The following is an 18,504-nucleotide window of genomic DNA, read 5'->3' as shown; positions in this document are numbered from 1 at the left end:
TATTATGTAAATTTTCAAAAGAAGGAAGGAGACTAATATCATAAATTTGGTGTATTATCACCAACTTCAACAATGATCGACTCTTGACTACATTCACATGTGGATTTCTTTGAAACAAATTGCAGGCATCATATCATTTTACCTGTGTATATTTCAGTATAGAATATAAAAAGATCAGGACTAAAGCATATTCACAATACTGTGTTTACACCTATACAAATCGATAGTAAACAGTCTCTATCTTCATGACATTGCTGAGTCCCAGTCGTTACTAGAAGCTTGTCTTTCTGTTTGGCTGTGGGCTCCTGTTGTGGATTTCTTCTTATCTGTCCTACTCTCGCCAGGTGACAGGGATATTCTACAATGATTCTGTCTTATTTTGGATTTGCAAGTCCACATCTGTGTGTCACATTGAATGCCTTCTGCAAGATGGGTTTGCAATACATTTTGTGTGTATTTTAGATGCAAAAAAGCGTATGTGAAAATGGTATGCAAACTCGGGGTATGTGGGATGGGAATCTGCTGGCTGAAGAGGTCAGCCCAAACGTTGGTGACAGCCCTCTGCAAGAAGTTCAAGGGGAAGGTCAGTCAACAAATGCGGAGCTGAGTAAGTACAGAAAAAGGCCACATTTATGCCAAAGGCGACTCAGGACCAGCCCTTTGGATGGTCCCTGATGAAGGACTGCAGGAATGAGAGATGAGGCAAGTAAAAGGAAGATTCATATGTATTTTGCCATCTCCCGATATTAGCCATGAGGACCCCTTCCTCTACTTTAGCAACACAAGGCTGACATTTCTATTATCTCTTCCTGTCACTAAGTTTATTTCTCCTGGAGCAACACAATTGCTGTCTTTAAGATGCTGTCAACTGATGTTCAACCAGTGCTACTTAAAAGCAATTTTCCCTCCAAGCCCTAAACTCTGTGTAATTCTATTATTAGAAGACACTGTCTCATAGAATCTTGCAACTCAGGCCCATAAAACAAACACAGTGGAGTCCAAACCACCCTGGCAGTTTCAACTCTGCAACAGGCAGCTTCCAGACACCCTTGGCTGGTGCGAGAATGTTCCAACTTGCTCCCATGCTGGCAGAGCACAATTAGAGGATGGCTGGCAGGTATCAAATAGAGTGGTGACAGATCCCGGACAGGGCCAAGGCAGGCCTGCAGCTCCCTCTCAGCCAAAGGCAGGAATCTCTGGGGATCAGGGGCTCAGCCGCCTCTGGTGCCGTCCCCCCTGCCTAGACTGCACGTAGCCCTCCCTTGGCTTTCTTGGGCAGGACAACATTCTGGCACCAGTGTGGGCCTGTCGCGAGAACCCACAGGCTTCCCAGGCTGTTATGGCTGTGGTCACCGTAAACAAAAACAGCGGTCGTCCTGGCTCCAAAATGTGATCTCCACAATGTGAGTGCAGGGAGATTTTGTGCTATAATTAAAATACATAAAGACATGCAATATTTGTCATATTTCCTCCAGCTACACAGACTCCTACTCAGAATCCTGTCTGTGTTCCTCAGGACTTGCTGGGTTTACCCCAAGGGGCTGGACAAAGTGTTATTTTCTTTTCTTCATTTTTCTTTTTTTAGATGGAGGCTCACTCTGTTGCCCAGGCTGGAGTTCAATGGTGCAATGAGCTTGGCTCACTGCAACCTCCACCTCTTGGGTTCAAGTAATTCTCCTGCCTCAGCCTCCAAGTAGCTGGGATTACAGGTATGCACCACATTGCCCAGCTAATTTTGTATTTTTAATAGAGATAGGGTTCACCATATTGCCCAAGCTGGTCTCGAACTCCTGATCTCAAATGATCTGCCGTTCTCAGCCTCCCAAAGTGCGGGGATTACAGGTGTGAGCCACCGAGCCTGGCCCAAAGTGGTATTTTCTAAGTGTGCCATGATGTGAGAAAAATTGTTAAGCCCTGACTTTCAAATTTCTCTTCCTGGAAATTATGACCTGGATTTTACTAATATCCTATCTGTGGCAGAGTCTGGAGTGAACTGAAGACTAAGCATAAACGCTGCCGGTCAGGGGCTGTTTCTTGTGCCTGAAAATCGTGGGGCCTTGGACACCGCCTTTCCAAATCAAGATGGCACTGTGCCCAAGTGCTCAGAGGGAATGAGTGAGGATGCAGCTGGCTGCTGCCTCTGAGAGCCACAGTTGGTGCAAGGACCCCAGCACTAACAAACGGCCACCAGGACACTCCTCCGTGTGCACGGGGTTATGCCCCAGAGCACGAAGGGCTCAGAAGATCCACCTTTGGCCTGGTGCTGGCTGCAGCCCTTGGGGCATCTGGAACCTGAAGTGCTTCCTTGAATGCTGCAAAAATAATCTTTGCAGCCAAAGTCAGGCCCGCCTCGGCCTCCCAAAGTGCTGGGATTACAGGCATGAGCCACTGTGCCTGGCCGCAGGCATGTTTTTTAAAAGGCAAAGCATGTAATTTTTATATTAGTCTCAATTTGGTCAAAGAAAATGACTGATCTGTTGCTATCAGCCTCAGTTACTACGTTTTATTTTTTAGTTTTCTTACTAGTGCATTACAATGAAATAGAACTTTATTGAAGAAGTTCTTGGGCTGAGGGCAAGTCACTGTAAAGCAGCCACCATCACTGGCATCTGGTCTTGGTGTGATAAATGCTCAAGAGAAGAACCTACACAGGGCCAGGAAGTGATGATGTAGGTTCCCTACCTGCCGGAAGGCACCACATCTCTGCCCACAAAAGCAGATGTGGAAGTTGCCCCTCTGTTCTTCCAGTCTCTCTCTCAGAAGCAGTTATCCCCCTCAAGCTCATTATTTCTAACGCCCCCCAGCCAGTCCCAGGGGAGGGTAAATGCTAAAATTCCAAGGCCATTTCCCGGGGAGAAGAAAGGAGAGGTGAGCAGGAACAAAGAGGTAATTATTTGATTGTGGAGACTTGCAAAACCTATGAACTATTTGGGGTCCCTATCCCTAGTGTTACCCACCCTAGGGAGATGGGTGTGGAAAGGAAGACCCTTTACTCACTCATTGCCAAATCATGCCATTAGTCAAGTTCTCCACAAAATCATACCAACTTTGTTAAGAGATAGGAATTAAGTAAATGTCTAAGTATTTCTCTATGACCATCTTTTAGCAAGCAACCTTTAAAATTGGGGGAATTTTGGGGATCCAGCAACCAATTCCGAAAAATCTGATGAAAATCTGATTTAAACGGTTTTTTTTCCCCTAAGTTTCTAGACCTTTCCATATCAGAAATGAAGGTTTATCACAGTGTCTTTTTGCAAGCCCCTGTCATTTCAAGGACACGATGAGAAAAAGCTAATGCATCTCCCCTGCTCTTCTCACTAGTCAAGCTCAGGAAAAACTGCACCCTGCATCCAAAGAGTGGGTGGGCGTAAGGATGTAAAGGGTCCAACCTTGACGGGTAGGACAGCGACTGGCTGGTGAAATCACTTAGCTCTTGCTCTAGTCTCCACCAGGGTGACGCCAGCCAGTCGTCTGACCATTCAGGCACTTGTTTATCCTGCTCTTGTTAATTGGGTTGGCATTTGGCTTGTCACCAGGTATCTGGGATGCTCGCAGGGAGAGAAAGTGTTGAGAAATACAAACCATCTCCTTAATAATTGGTATGATATTTCAGGATCTCTGAATTTCTTCCTTTGTGTGATATTTCTGGAGAGAAAAATCCAGTAATAAACCTTTTTACAATGAATGTTAATGGACCTCTTAACTGTCGCTAAGATATGAGTATCTTTCTCTCAAGATGGTCACTGTAGGAGGCTGATTAAAAACACTTTGACTTCGTCAGACAGAAGGTAGTATTATATCTTGCATGTCATCAATTAATTACACTTTTCAGCATCATCCAAGAATAGCCTTAACAATGCGTTTGTTGTTAAAGAGGACACTCATGTGGAATGAGATGCATGCGAGGCTACAGTGCATTGCCAAACCATCTATTTTTGGGGTTAAGAATATATTAAAATTCCAGTTTTATGACTTTTATCTATGTGCTTCTCAAACATCTGCTTTAAATTTGTCAGCACTTTCATAATTTAGCCTAATAAAGTTGCATAGTTCTTAATTCCTAGGGAAAGAATAGTGTCAGGGAAGCAAAAAAAAAAAAAAAAAAAAGTCTATACTTTCCCAGGGTCATAGCAAATAATTGTGTAATATTTGAACTAGTAATTTTTCTTTTATTTTGAGACAGTCTTGCTTTGTTGCCCAGGCTGGAGTGCAGCGGTGTGATCTCGGCTAACTGCAACCTCTGCCTTCCTGGGCTCAAGCAATTATCCAATCTCAGACTCCGATGTATCTGGGACTACAGGTCCCCATCACCACGCCCAACTAGTTTTTGTATATTTACTTTGGCAAAGACAGCATTTCACCATGTTGCCCAGGCTGGTCTCGAACTCCTGGCTTCAAGCTATCCACTCACCTTGGCCACCCAAAGTGCTGGGTTTATAGACATAAACCACTGAACCTGGCCTTTGAACTACTGATTTGGATTATGAATTTCCCATTGCTTAATGGGATTATAGTGAATTTTTAAAAACAAAACATTTAGTGTGATCAAAAATATAACACAATAGCCATCAAGTTATTTGGGAGTAGGTGGGTGTCACAAAATTAAACAACATTGAATGTCACCAGCTCAAAGGACTGAGGGTCATGAAACTGAGAGGAGAGGTCTTACAGAGTAAGAGAGTGGCGCTCTCTGACACAGGAGGAGAGGAATCAGGCAGCGGTGAGGCCACTGAGGCCAGCAGAGGTGTGGCGGGCAGCCCACCCTCGCCTGTCCCAGCTCTTGGCATGGAGAACCACCTACCTTTCGGGTTAGCCTCCTCTTGATCTCTCTCTTCTCCTCCTGTTCCTCTTGTTCATTCCGAGCTGAAAGAAATATTTAAGATGTTTTTTATTTCAGTAAACAGTGTTGTGTACAGGTGCATCCTCTGGACCTTGGCAGGCTCTAGGCCAAGCATTTCAGTTTGAAAAAGGGAAGAGAGAGCTCCTGTCCCCTCCCCCAGCTGTCCTTCTCCTTATGGGGATTGCTTTCCAAACTACCTGCGTTATTTCAAATTGCTACTGAGCAGGTCGACCTTATCATTCTGCCTTCTTTACATCACATGGGGTTTCAGGTCTCCAGGCAGAGATGCTGGGGTTGAGAAACATGGCTACAAGGAGGGTAGGTTTTTATTTATTTAATTTTTTTGACAGGGTCTCATTCTGTCTCCCAGGCTAAAGTGCAGTGGCACAATCACAGCTTACTGTAGCCTGGAACTCCTGGGCTCAAGTGATTCTCCTACCTCAGCCTCCCGAGTAGCTAGGACTTCACATGCACGCCACCACACCTGACTAATTTAAAAAAATTTTTATTGAGATGGGGGTCTCATTATGTTGTTCAGGCCGGTCTTGAACTCCCGGCATCAAGCGATCCTCCTGCCTTGGCCTCTCAGAGTGCTGGGATTACAGGTGCAAACCACCGCACAGCGCAAGGAGGTGGGTGGGAATGTTGACGCAGGGACACAGGCATTTGGGGAGATGTGAGGATCCTTTCTTTGGATAAGACTGGGGCTCTCTCATTCTCTATGGAGCCTCCCAAACACTGAAGGAGGCTCATTGTGATGTAGTCCTTGTGTCTGGTGCCCTGTGGGGGTAGAGAGAGCAGAAGACCGACCTCAACCTGCTGCAGGAACAAGACAAGGCAGGAGGAATTTCAAAACGCTCACCTTTCACAAGCCCTGATTCCATCGATTCTTTGAATCTTCCAAGAAGTCCACAGAGCATGGGTGAGGCCAGAGTGTGGGATACAATTGCCTGCATGTAGACTTTTTAGGAGTGGCTCAGAAGAGTAGACTGCAGAGCCTAAAAGCTCTTGGCTTAATACATGGGTGATTTACTCAGATTTTTAAAGAGCTGTATATATAAGAGAGTCTGGGGAAGGGGGCAGATATTTGAAGGGCAGAGAATCTGGGCTTATTTCTCCTTTTAAGCTAACTAGATGACCTAGGGTACAGCATTTCCCTTCTGAACCTTGGAAGAATTCCTTGGTATCTATGGAAGCACAGACATCAGCGTAGCATTGTTGGACTTGGAAAAACTATGGAAGTCAGCTTGTATCAAAGAAGGCCTGTGATTCTCAGCTGTTACATTTCAAATGGTGTTAGTAAAAGGAAACACGTTGATTTTTGGCATAGGGTGCATCATGACTGCCTGGGACACTAGTTGGCTCATTTTGAAAATCACAGTTGTTGAATTATATTTTGGTAACTTCATTAGTTTGTTGTATTGGTGCACACATGCAATTCAGATATGGTTGCTTTTTGTCTTCATATGGGACAAGTCTTTAAAGGAAGGAAACCCCCTGTGCCTAGAAAGGGGTGAGGACCATCTGATAACTGTGTCACCTTTACACTGAAGGTGACTATACCTCCCACTAGCACAAGTGGTGTGAGGTCAGAGCAGAACTCAGGCCCTTGAGGGCCACCCCCACGGGCCTGATTTGGCCCCCCGACTGCCTGTGGGCATAAGGCTTTGTAGAAAGGCAGCACAAGAAACAGCCACATCTTGCTGTGGGCTGAGGTCACCAGAGGTCCCTGCTCCAGCCTACCCTACAGTGCCTGAAACCATCACCATGAGTGTGCTTCCTTTGGATTAGAGATCTTATCTCCCACCCGGAGTGGTTTTTTTTTTTTTTTAATGCAAATTTCTCTTGAATAAAAGCCCATTAAACTAGTCAGCCATTAATAGCTCAGTATGAATTAATCTAGCAGAGATAAACTGGGGGGCAGACAGCAAAACCGGGAAGCAGGGAGCCCCCAGACAGTGACATTTGTACAAATGCAAATTTCAGTGGGATAAAACCTATTAAACCGGTCAGCCATTAATATCTTAGTATGAATTAATCTAGCAGAGACAAATGGGGAGACAGACAGCAAGAACCAGAAGGAGGGAACTCCCATTTGGAGATGTCTCAGGTGGGAGAACGGATGGAAGGAAAGGTGGTCTGGATGTTGGGTCACTGGGGACAGCTAGAGGGCACACGGTGAAAATTTACAGAGGCACAGAATACTAGGGCCATGAGGGGCCTAGTGACCACCTCATCTACCACCACTGGTTTATAACTGAGGATCTGAAGGCCCAGGGGTGTTAAGTGGCTGGTCACACCCTACCTGGCTCAGTGGTTACACCGAGAGGCTTTTTCCTGTGGTCATGTTTTGCTTGGGGCCAGCTCTACTCCTCATTACTAGCCTCAGACTTCTGATCCTACAGGCCCCTTCGGAGCTGTGAAAGCAGGCATCCTGTGACACAGCTGACCGAGCATGGAGCCCTTCATCTCCTATGTGCATTTCTTAGGTCACTCTTGGGGGTGGGGCCACAAGCTACCGCCTATGGAATCGATACCTTTAGTTCAAAGCCGTTGACCAACTCAGGTTCATGAATTTTCAGGCAGAAGGTACCAAGACAACCCCATTAGGCAACTGGGAAGACAGGCCAGGAAAGGCCTACGATGTCATCATTACAGCTGCCACCATCAGAGGGTTCATTATGTGCTCAGAGGTGCACAGGGCCTCACTGGCTGCTGGACAGAACAGGGGCTGCTCCCAAGGCCAGGCAGGGTGAGGCTGGAAACCAGTCCAAGGCTCTCAAAGCTCCAGGGCTGAGCCTGGCATCTCTGTGCCCTGTTCCCCACCACCCAACACCGAGCAGTTCCTCAAATGGCTGAAAGCTCAGAAAATCAGTTTTAAAACAAACTGTTGAAGGATGTTTTCTTATGTGACTAGACATTTTTGTTTGTTTGTTTAACAATCGCGATAGATTAAATTTAAAAAAATATTTAGGAGAACATAGTTCCAGAATACAGGGAAAAATAAGAACCTATGGGAAAACAGTTGATTTCTGAAAAGTTTCAAAACTCTGAAATGATCCATCTGTTTGAATTGGTCAAGTAGTTCTTTAACTTGCAACTAGGTGGCCGGGACAAGAGGGATTAGGGAAGAGAATAAAAGAGAACCATGGGAACAATCTTTCACAACTCCTTTTTGGTTCCCTGAATCTAAGTTCCCTGCTTGATGGCGGTGAAAACCCAAGCTCAAAGGACCTGTGGTCTCCCAGGGATCTGGACAAGCCACAGAGGGGATCTGATGCCTTTGAGAGAACCCAGAGCTGAGCTAGGGGATTTTAGATCTCTTTGCAGAAACCGTATTCCCGGTGTGATGAGCACTATTTTCTGAAACCTAAATAATCCCCGGAGGCTTTTAGCTTCTTTGAGTTTAGGCCTCAGGTCAGAGGCCACAAGTACAGCAGGGGGCTGTGAGTAAGTTGTACCGGCTCACCTGGCTGTTTATCTTTCTCTCCAACAACGGAAAGTTAAAAATCGCTCAGGTACCAGATTGGGGCAGAAAGGAAGACATCATACGGGCCAAATGCTTCCCTGACCTTGGAAATCCTTTGAAAAAGCTCTAAATTCATTCTATAGAATACTAAGCTTGGAAACTTTGAAGGATACCCCTTGGGCAGAAAAAAAATAAACGCACATTCCTAGAGACCTAGGCAATGCTTAGGGTTCCCCGAGGACCGAGGAAGGCCCAGTCCTGAAAATAACTTCCACTGAGAGTTGAGGAAGTGGTGGCGGGCATGGGGATGGGAGGCAAGATGTTGATAAAGGCAGGGTTGACATAAACGGACATGCAGGGGCGTCGGGTGGGGGTGGGTGCTGTAGGCAACAGGCCTCCCCATCAGAGCGGAACTCAGCACCGACCATCAGCAGACTACGAAATACCGAGCAAGTCACAAGGCCACAGTGAGCACGGTAGAAAGGTAAAGTCGAGAATATTTTAGTGTGGTTACAGTGGAAATTCCCGGCAAACTCACACTGCGGTTGCATGTGATTTACTGGGCACGGGGGGCGGGGGAGCTGGGGGAGGCGAGGAGTCAGTCTGTATACCACAGCATTTCTAGAAAACTCTGCATAGTATATATCTTTCTTTTCTGGAGAGAAATTAGAAGTGTGTCGTGCGGTAGGGGGAACAGGGTCATGAATTAAGCCAGAAATATTTGTTCACTATCTTGAGGCAATGTTGGTGAGAATGGTAGCAATGACTGAATGGAATGGTTTGATTTTTAAGTTATTTAATATCCACCACTAAACTGACGCATACTGGTGTCCATCAAATGCTTGATCTGTTTTAGTATTTTGTATCCTTTTTTTTTTTTTTTAAAGCACCAAGTGGATCCTCTGTACATATTCAAATGTCTCTGTGTCTGAAACCAAACAAGGGGCTCATTTATATTTTTCTGTCTGCAGCAATGGTGAAAGGCAGTTTTCCTCGAATGAGACCATCAGACAGGCATGCCCGGGACCAGCTGTGGGAATCCTGAGAGACAGACATGAAGCACTTCGCTTGGAAATGCTTTCTTAGTCTTTAAATTTAACGTTCAAAGGGATGAGGGATTTTTATCAACAGCAGCCAGCTGCAATGCAAAGTCATGCTTTCTAGTCTCAGTTCAAATGGCCATTAGCCGCCCATATCACAGTCTCCATTTTCAAGCCAATTTTGGTTTAAAGGTGACCCTACTCTCAAAAATCATTAAATAATAAGTGGTCTCACTCTAATTTTTCAGCTTCTCTCTGACTTCACAATTCACTAAAAGGAAGGCTCTGCCTGCCGCCTGTGAGCTTCTAAAGTGGAATAAAATTTGCCTTCTCTTTGGGGAGGTCGTCTTTGGTGTTCTAACACACACGGAGGAAGCCTCAACCGTTAGAAAGGTTTGCAGTGCTTTCCGCACAGGCGCAAGGTAGAAACCTCGTGGCCTACCATTAAATAATAACAAAAGCCGCCACAAAACATCAGGGATTGCCATGGGCTTAGTTAGTCACTTACGTTTCAAAATGTTCCTCTGTTCCAGTTCTTCCGCAGTTGGCCTCTGGCTCAGCCGCCTACGGAAAAAATCCAGGAAAAGTTTTTGGACCATATCATAGCCTCCTTGGGTCATTAATCTCCTCGGCCCTTGCAGATACATGAGACAGAGTCAGTGGCTGGAGTTCTTGTTCCATCCTGTGCTCTGAAAGACTGACTCTCGCCACCACCGCCTCCTCAGTTCCTCAATTTCAAGCCCAGGAGAGGCACGTGCGTCATGTCACAGCCGCTGACCCCCGCCCTCCTCCCTGCAGCGGCCCCTCCCCAGCCCCGTCTCCTCCAGTGGCCCCAGGCAAGTGGACTGCAACTTAGACGGGACTCTTATCTTCACAGAAGTCCTTTTCTTTCCTTGTGGCCTCCTAACTTGGGGACTGTGGCCTCTTGCCTCTCCCTCCCTTGAGGCTAAAGCCTGTCTTGTGCCTCTTCTGTGCAGACTCAGTTAGAACATAAAGAGGCCTGTGGCCCCGGGGACATGTGAGAGAGTGTGTCTGTCTGCAGAGAACAACGGCTGCTCTTCTTTTGTTCCTGCTCCTCTTATTCCAGAGCCTTAGAGGACATGAGTGGCAAAGGCACAGAAATGACACTCCTGTGGCCAGGCATGAAATTTAGCCACCGTAAGTGAAGCATCATAGCCAGGGCACGAGCCTGCAATGATGCAATGCGTGGAGGCAGGGACAGGCAGTGGATGGCACGTAGTGACAGAATTAGCCAGGCAACGGGCATGGCATCCGAGGGGGGAATGCCTGCATTAGGTCCCAGGAATGACTGACACGGACTCAGGAGCCTGAGCAGGAACAGAGTACCTTTGAAGTTTTGGTAATTATTTAACAACGCTGCAGTTATCCAGCATTCCATGTCACCCACTGGGATGAGGTGTGTGAGAGACTGAATCATTGTAGAGGAAATTTTAGGCTTCTCAGACTCCTCTACTGGGATCTAAGGGATAGAGAGGATGCTCTCCTAGTTACGGAAGTTGCAGTTCCTCCCTGGGTATTAGAAACTGGTGTCCGTAGTTGGCAAGATGTTCACATCTTAAAATCTGAAGAGAGATCCTAGAGTGAAAATATAAGTCAGTGAAGTCTCCAAACATAACTACAGTTGGTTCTCTGTATCCATGAATTCCACATTCTTCGGTTCTACCAACTGCAGATGGAAAATATTTAAAAAATACAAACAAAAACAATAGTGTAATAATTACTGATATAGCATTTATCTTGTATTAGATATAAGTAATTTAGAGATGATTTAAAGGATATGGGAGGATATGCGTAGTTTTTTTGCAAATACTAAGCCATTTCATACAAGGGGCTTGAGCATCCTTGGATTTTGGTATTCAAGGGAGTCCTAGACTCAATCTCCCAGAAAGGACTATATTTTTGATTCAAAGCTTGTTGTCATTTGTGTTTTTCTTTATTGCATTAGGCCAGAATCAATTGCTTCTGTGACATTCCCGTGTCACTACCACATATCCTATATAGGGAATGGGCTTCAATGTCTCATATAGTTTGGATATTTTTCTCATGTTGAATGGGTAATCCCCATTGCTTGGGGTGAGGCCTGGTGTAAGGCGCTTGGATGGGGAGCCCTCATGGCTTGGTTCTGTCTTCTTGACAGGGAGTTCTTGCAATATCTGGTCATTTAAAACTTTGTGGCGAAACCCTGTCTCTGTTAAAAACACAAAAATTAGCCGGGCATGGTGGCACATGCCTGTAATCCCAGCTACTTGGGAGGCTGAGGCAGGAGAAGTGCTGGAACCTGGGAGGTGGAGGTTACAGTGAGTCGACATCAAGCCACTGCACTCCTGCCTGGGCGACAAAGTGAGACTGTCTCAACAACAACAACAACAACAACAACAAAAAGCGTGTGGCAACTCCCTGCCCACTCTCTCTCTTGCTCCTGCTTTTGCCATGTGATGTGCCTTCCTCTCCTTCACCTTCCTCCATGATTGGAAGCTTCCTGAGGCTTCCCTAGAAGTCAAGCAAATGCCAGGGCCATGCTGCCTGGATAGCCTGCAGAACCATGAGCCAATTAAACCTCTTTTCTTTATAAATTACCCAGTCTGAAGTATTCCTTTATAGTAGTGCAAGAATGGCCTAATACAATATCAGAGAAAGGATTTTTGGTCATATACCTGCCTGTCAAACCTACAGTACCCTGAAACTGTTGGAAATTGCATTCCAAAGTGTTTTTAAGAGTATAAGAACATTTTCATATTTATTATTCCTTTTCAAAATATCCCCATGGCATAATATAAAACATTTGTTTTTGACCCAGTTCCTATCACAGAGCACCTAAAACGCTTGGAATTTCCGGAGTGTCAGGAGTGTATTTTGTTACTTGGAATGAGTCCCTTTGGATCACACCAGAGTTTGTGCCAATTAGGTGACTTAGGATGGGGCTGGCTACTAGAAAGACTACATGGTTAGAGGCGTGGAGCTTTCAGCTGGGAAGCGGGAGGGTAGGGGGCTGGAGGTGAAGTTCTATGGAAATTCTTGAACCACAAGATTAGATGAGCTTCCTGGTGGCTGACCACAGGGCTGGGGGCCACTGCTGAGAGGGTGGCACCTGGACAGTGCACAGAAGCTCTGCCTCTGTCCCCCAATACCTTGGCCCATCCATCTCTTCATCTGGCTGTTCATCTGTAACCTCTGTAAGGAACTGGTAAAGTAAGTGTTTCCCTGAGTTCTGTGTGAGTAGTCTTAGCAAATTATTTAAACACAAAGAGGGAGTTGTGAGAATCCCAATTTACAGCTAGTGGGTCGTAAGTATCGGTGACAACCTGCGACTTGGTATTGGCATCTGAAGTGGGGGGCAGTTCTGTGGGACTGAGTCCTTAACCTGTGTGATCTGACGCTATCCCAGTAGAAAGGGACAGAATCAAATGGAATTACAGGACGCCCAGTTCGTGTCTGCTGGAGAATTGCTTGGTGTATGGGGAACTGCGTCACACAGAAGTGTGTGGGGTCACGCAAGTGTGCTAAGTGTGAGAGTAGAGTGAAAAAAGTTGTTTTTTTTCCTTTTTTTGAGATGGAGTTTAGCTTTTGTTACCCAGGCTGGAGTGCAGTGGTGTGATCTCAGCTCACTGCAACCTCTGCCTCCCAGGTTCAAGTGATTCTCCTGCCTCAGCCTCCTGAGTAGCTGGGATTACAGGTGCGCGCCACCATGCCCTACGCTAATTTTTTGTATTTTTAGTACAGACAGGGTTTCACCATGTTGGCCAGGCTGGTCTTGAACTCCTGACTTCAGGTGATCCACCTGCTTCAGCCTTCCAAAGTGTTGGGATTACAGGCGTGAGCCGCTGCACCCAAAGTTTGTTTTTTTTCTTTGCAATCCCATTAAGACATTTTTCATCCCCATTGACAAGGGCCAGCTGTGTATTTGGAAATTCACAATATTAGAGGGTCTAAATTTGGACGCAGCATCGTTTGAGTCCTTTCTAAAATAGCATTCTCATGCTGCAGGAGGAAAATGGTGATTATACAACTGAGTGAGCCGGTGTCAGAGGTCTGGAATGCAGCTTACCGACTCCACGTTGAAAGATCTTAACAGCTCTTTCTCACCTGCCAGTTTATTTTCCCTAAAAATACTTGCTGCTTTTATAAGGGATGGGAGCCACTTTTATGGAATGGTTTGGTAATACCCAGGCTTTAAGTCGAGCTAAGTTTTGGGGGCACTATGTTTCGAGAAAGCCTTGTAAATGCGGGTGGCGCCTACATCTTGGAGGTCAGGCCAGTGTTTCAGAGTCTTATGCAAAGTGTCTGCAGACTACACTGTTTCCTCATCAGCTTTGACGGTGCCATCCCATTGATCTCATCACTGAACATGACAACTGGCTCTGTAGTGGCCCTTTTTTTTTTTTTTTAAAGGGGTGGTCATATTTGGAGGGGGTGAAACTGAGTGACTAGACTCTGATCCGAGAAAATTCTGTTATTAACTAGGCTGCTTTATAGTCAAACACCCATAATTTCAAATGAGGTCCTCTGTTTATGTTTTATTTCTCTGGAAAGCGACTGAGAACATCAAGACTAATCATCGCTATAAAACGCAGCTGAGCGCGCCAGAAGGGCCTGTGCTATAGTTAGTTTGACCTTGAAAATGAGATTTGGGAAGAAAATGATATGGTGGCATTGTAATGACAAAGCACTAAGTAGCTCAGGAGCTGGAAGGTTTGGGTTCTAGTCCTGTCTCTGCTCTGAACCTATTTACCTCGGACAAGGTATCAGATCCTGCTAGGCCTATGTTCTTTTCTCTGCAAATAATAAATACTAATTTAATAAGCTAAGGCTGATTTAATGCCTATAATGTAAAGGTGTGCTTCCAAGCACTGTACATATGTTCATTCATTTAATCTTTATCTCAAGGTTTTTAACTGAATTCCAGTTGCAAAGTCTCCTTTGCCCTGGAAGGTTACATAGTCATAGATTTGGGGATGAGGATGTGGACGTCTTGTGGAAGGGTAGTCAATATTTTGTCTGCCATAACCACGGTACTTTAAGTCAGAGGTTGCAAACTGATGTCTGGTGCACTGGATTTGACTCTATCAGTTCTCTTTGGCATGCTCAGAGGTTACACTTTTTTTCTCTTTTTTTGAGGCGGAGTCTTGCCCTGTTGCCCACGCTGGAGTGCAGTGGTGCAATCTCAGCTCACTGCAACCTCCACCTCTTGGGTTCAAGGGATTCTCCTGCCTCAGCCTCCTGAGTAGCTGGGATTACAGGTGTGTGCCACCATGCCCAGCTAATTTTTTCTATTTTTAGTAGACATGGGGTTTTGCCATGTTGGCCAGGCTGGTCTCAAACTCCTGACCTCAAGTGATCCACCCACCTCGGCCTCCCAAAGTGCTGGGATTCCAGGCATAAGCCACTGAGCCCAGCTGGTTTCACTTTTTTTGAGCCTGAATGCCTTTAGACAGAGTGTGTGTGATCTAATTAGCCCACTCCCCAGGCCTCACTTAGATAGTACAGGTGAGCATGCTCACATCTGTCCTGCTTTTTTTTTTTTTTTTTTCAGATCATTCCTGGACCCCCGAGGGCCTCTGAGTTTGAGACGCTGGATGAGATCATCAAATGATAAGAATTCCAATTTTTGTTTTCCTAAGTCTTTCATCCGCCAATCTACCCAACATGAACCAGGGGCCACCTGGAGGCCAGGCACGTTCTTAAGGTGCTCACAGCCCAGAGGTGCACATCGGTGATTACAATGTGCGAGGCAAAACTGGATCGGCAGTTTCCAAGGACTGGCGTGTAATAAAATATCCTCAAAACAACAAGCAAGTTGGGCATGACTTAGACTTTCACTGCCCATGTGGAAGGCACTGTTCATTCTTGCAGCATCTCAGTTGGCCATCAAGAGCTGAGTCAGACAAAAACCATTCAGCAGCCACACGGAAGTGGGGCTGGCTGGGCACAAGGCAAAACTGTGAAGGAGATAAAGTGTCTGTGGTTCTGCCTTGACTCTACTCCCTGGAGTCCTCCCCTCTCGAGTTCCTAGAATTATGTCATCACTCTTGCTCTATCTCATTCCTGTCAAGACTTGTTTTAGAAATGGGTGCCACAGACTCAGCTACATTCAAATGTAAACCCATTCATTCATTTAGCAAGTTACTTATTAGTGCCAGTGCTGTGTCAGGTTCTATATTAGGTACCAGGGTACAGTGATGAGCAAAACCAGTCCCTGCCCTTCTGGAACAGAGAAGATTGGAAGAGGATGGGGGGTAGCCATTAATCAAACAGTCACAGAAATGAGTGTAAAATGTAGCCGGAGTAAGGGCTTCCATGGTGAGGTACTTGGTGCAGGGATCTCTGGATCTGACCAAATCAGAAGGTCAGGAAAGGCTTCCAGGAGGAAGCGACACTGTGCCCAGAGCTCAGGGATGGAAGAAGGATGCTCTCTCTGGGCAGAGAGGAAGGAGAGAAGGTTGGTGGGAAGGAGGGCAGGGGCCAGATGCTGTGGGTGTGATTTGGATCTGTGTCCCCACCCAAATCACATGTTGAATTGTAATCCCCAGTGTTGGAGGTGGAGCCTAGTGGGAGGTGATTGGATCATGGGGGGTAGTTTTTCATGAACAGTTTAGCACCAACCCCTTGGTGCTGTTCTGGTGAGAGTGAGTGCATTCTCGCGAGATCTGGTTGTTTAAAGGTGTGTAGACCCTTCCCCCTTGCTTCTGCTCCTCCAATGTAAGACACCTTGCTTTCCCTTTGTTTTCCACCATGACTGGAAGCTTCCTGAGGCCTCACCAGAAGCAGATGCCAGCATCATGCTTCCTGTACAGCCTGCAGAACTGTGAGCCAATTAAACCTCTTTTCTTTATAAACTACCCAGTCTCAGGTATTTCTTCACAGCAGTGTGGGAATGGCCTAATACAGCTGCTTCTAGGACTTTGATCTTCTTTTTCTAGGAGCAATGTGAAACCGCTGAAAAGTTTAAGTTTTAGGGTGTGGGAGGGGAGGAGTGAATGAAATGATCAGACTTACAGTGGAAAAAGATCATGCTGGTTGTTATACAGAGAAGGGATTGGAGGAAGCAAGAGGCAACCTGAGGAGAGGCTTCGGGAGGCTTGGCACACCTGGTAAGAGATGGTGGAGGCTTGGGCGAGGCCGTGGCGGTGATGTGCAAGCTCTTAGGAAGTCATGTAGCCACAGCATACATGAATGGACAGGAAGAAGCAGGTGTACAGGATATCTCCTTAGGTTTTCTAACTATTGCGACTAGATGGATGGGAATGCTGTTCACTGAGGCAGGGGCACTGCAAAAGAACCAGGGCATTTGTGAAGGAAGAGTAGAAGAAAATAATGAATTTGAGTTTGGATCTGTTATATCAGAATGCTCCTGAGACATGTGAATGAAGCTGTCATGTAGGCAGCAGGATACGTTTAGCTCGGTGGAGAGGAGAGGACTAGGCCAGTGATAGAAATCTGAGACTAGTCTGCAATATAGACAATATTTGAAGCCATGAGTATGGACAGAGTAGAGAATGGGAAGAGGAGAGGGCTTAGGATGGAACCTTGCAGAATTCCAGTATCTAATGCATGGACTAAGGAGGATGAACTTGCCATGGATTCTGGGGAGGGGCAGTTCTTGGAGATAGCATAAGGACTAAAATGTCATATCATGGAAGCAATGTAATGGGAAAGAAAATATAGTTACTAATGCTAAGGCTTTCTGAAGTGGAGTCGAAGAGGATCACACTCACACCTGCTGAAGGTCAAACCAGGGGATGTTCCAGTAGACTCGGTGAAACAACTGAAGTCAGCATCTGCTGGCCTTCAGCACCTCAGCTGAGAGTACCCTCATTAACTAACCAATCACAACGGCTTTGTGATTTAGGATTTCTGCCTGGCCAATGAACTACTTCTGAAGATAACTTTTTGTGACAATCCTCTATTTTAAAAATTCTCTCCTGCAGCCAGCTTTATGGGGCACTCTTCAGGGCTGCCCTGATCCGGTGGACCCCAACTGCCATTCTTTGTCTCCCAAATAAGTGCTATGTGCTTTGACCTGTGTGTCAATCTTTTCGTTAACAGTAAGACAATAGGTATGGCCCACAAAGAGTGCTGAGAGCTGCTGTAAGGTTAGATGAGGCCTGAAAAAAAATGCCCACTGGGTTTAGCACCATGGAGGCTGTTACTAGAGCCCCTTCAGTGGGGTGGCAGGAAGAGAAACAAGATTGGAGAGGGCTGAGGACAGGGGTGGGAAAATGGATGCACCGAAGGTGAAGGACTCGGCCACGAAGCCTGGCTTTGAAAGGGGTGAGAGAAGTAGAAGTGAAGGAGGCTGTGGTGGAATTTTATTTTATTTATTTTATTGTTTTTTTTTTTTTTCAGAGATGGGGCCTCACATGGTCACCCAAGCTGGAGTGCAGTGGCACCACCTTGGTTCACTGCAGCCTCAACCTCCCGGGCTCAAGTGATCCTCTCACCTCAGCCTCCTGAGCAGCTGGGACTATAGGCATGCATCACCATGTCTAGCTAATTTTTAATTTTTGGTAGAGATGGGGTCTTTCTATGCTGCCCAGGCCAGTCTCAAACTCCTGGGTTCAAGCTGTCCTCCTGCCTTGGCCTCCCAAAGTGCTGGGATTACTGCTATAAGCACCACACCTGGCCAAATTGTATTGTATTTTTATCTCAGACGAGGGTTCACTCTGTGTCCCAGGCTGGAGTGCAGTGGCACCATCTCGGCTCACTATAACCTCCACCTCCCAGGTTCAAGTGATTCTCCTGCCTCAGCCTCCCGAGTAGCTGGGATTACAGGGACGTGCCACCACACCAGCTAATTTTTGTATTTTTAGTAGAGATGGGGGTTTTGCCATGTTGGCCAGGCTGGTCTCGAACTCCTGACCTCAGGTGATCCACCCAACCTCAGCCTCCCAAAGTGCTGGGATTACAGGCATGAGCCACCGCACTTGGCCCAAATTTTATTTTTTAATGGAAGAAAATGGGGCATGTTTAATGGAAAGAATACAGATTAGATGGCAGGGGGTAGAGGGAGAAGCTGAATATATAAAAAGGAAGAGGCCCACTCGGGAGGCTGAGGCAGGAGAATGGTGTGAACCCAGGAGGCGGGGCTTGCAGTGAGCTGAGATCCGGCCACTGCACTCCAGCCTGGGCAACAGAGC

The 18,504-nt window shown here is 46.2% G+C and overlaps 2 protein-coding genes across 2 annotated transcripts in view; one reads left to right on the top strand and one right to left on the bottom strand.

The window, feature by feature from the left end:
- LOC105546468 overlaps positions 1 to 2,177 on the top strand; it is a 23,015-nt gene extending 20,838 nt beyond the window's left edge. The window contains 3 exon segments of the mRNA XM_011989665.1: positions 1,586 to 1,696; positions 1,829 to 1,842; positions 1,981 to 2,177. Of these exon segments, the coding sequence (XP_011845055.1) occupies positions 1,586 to 1,696; positions 1,829 to 1,842; positions 1,981 to 2,177 (322 nt within the window).
- The window catches only part of LOC105546469, a 17,201-nt gene extending 7,098 nt beyond the window's left edge, over positions 1 to 10,103 (bottom strand). Inside the window, exons 1-2 of the mRNA XM_011989666.1 lie at positions 9,858 to 10,103; positions 4,802 to 4,863 (exon numbers count right to left, since the gene is read on the bottom strand). Of these exons, the coding sequence (XP_011845056.1) occupies positions 4,802 to 4,863; positions 9,858 to 9,996 (201 nt within the window). The 5' untranslated portion in view covers positions 9,997 to 10,103. The remainder of the gene's footprint in view (positions 1 to 4,801; positions 4,864 to 9,857) is intronic.
- Positions 10,104 to 18,504: the final 8,401 nt, after the last annotated feature.

The sequence above is a fragment of the Mandrillus leucophaeus genome, unplaced genomic scaffold, assembly GCF_000951045.1.
Source record: "Mandrillus leucophaeus isolate KB7577 unplaced genomic scaffold, Mleu.le_1.0 Scaffold36, whole genome shotgun sequence".
Classification (NCBI taxonomy): domain Eukaryota; kingdom Metazoa; phylum Chordata; class Mammalia; order Primates; family Cercopithecidae; genus Mandrillus; species Mandrillus leucophaeus.
This window is presented reverse-complemented; position numbering and strand designations above follow the sequence as displayed.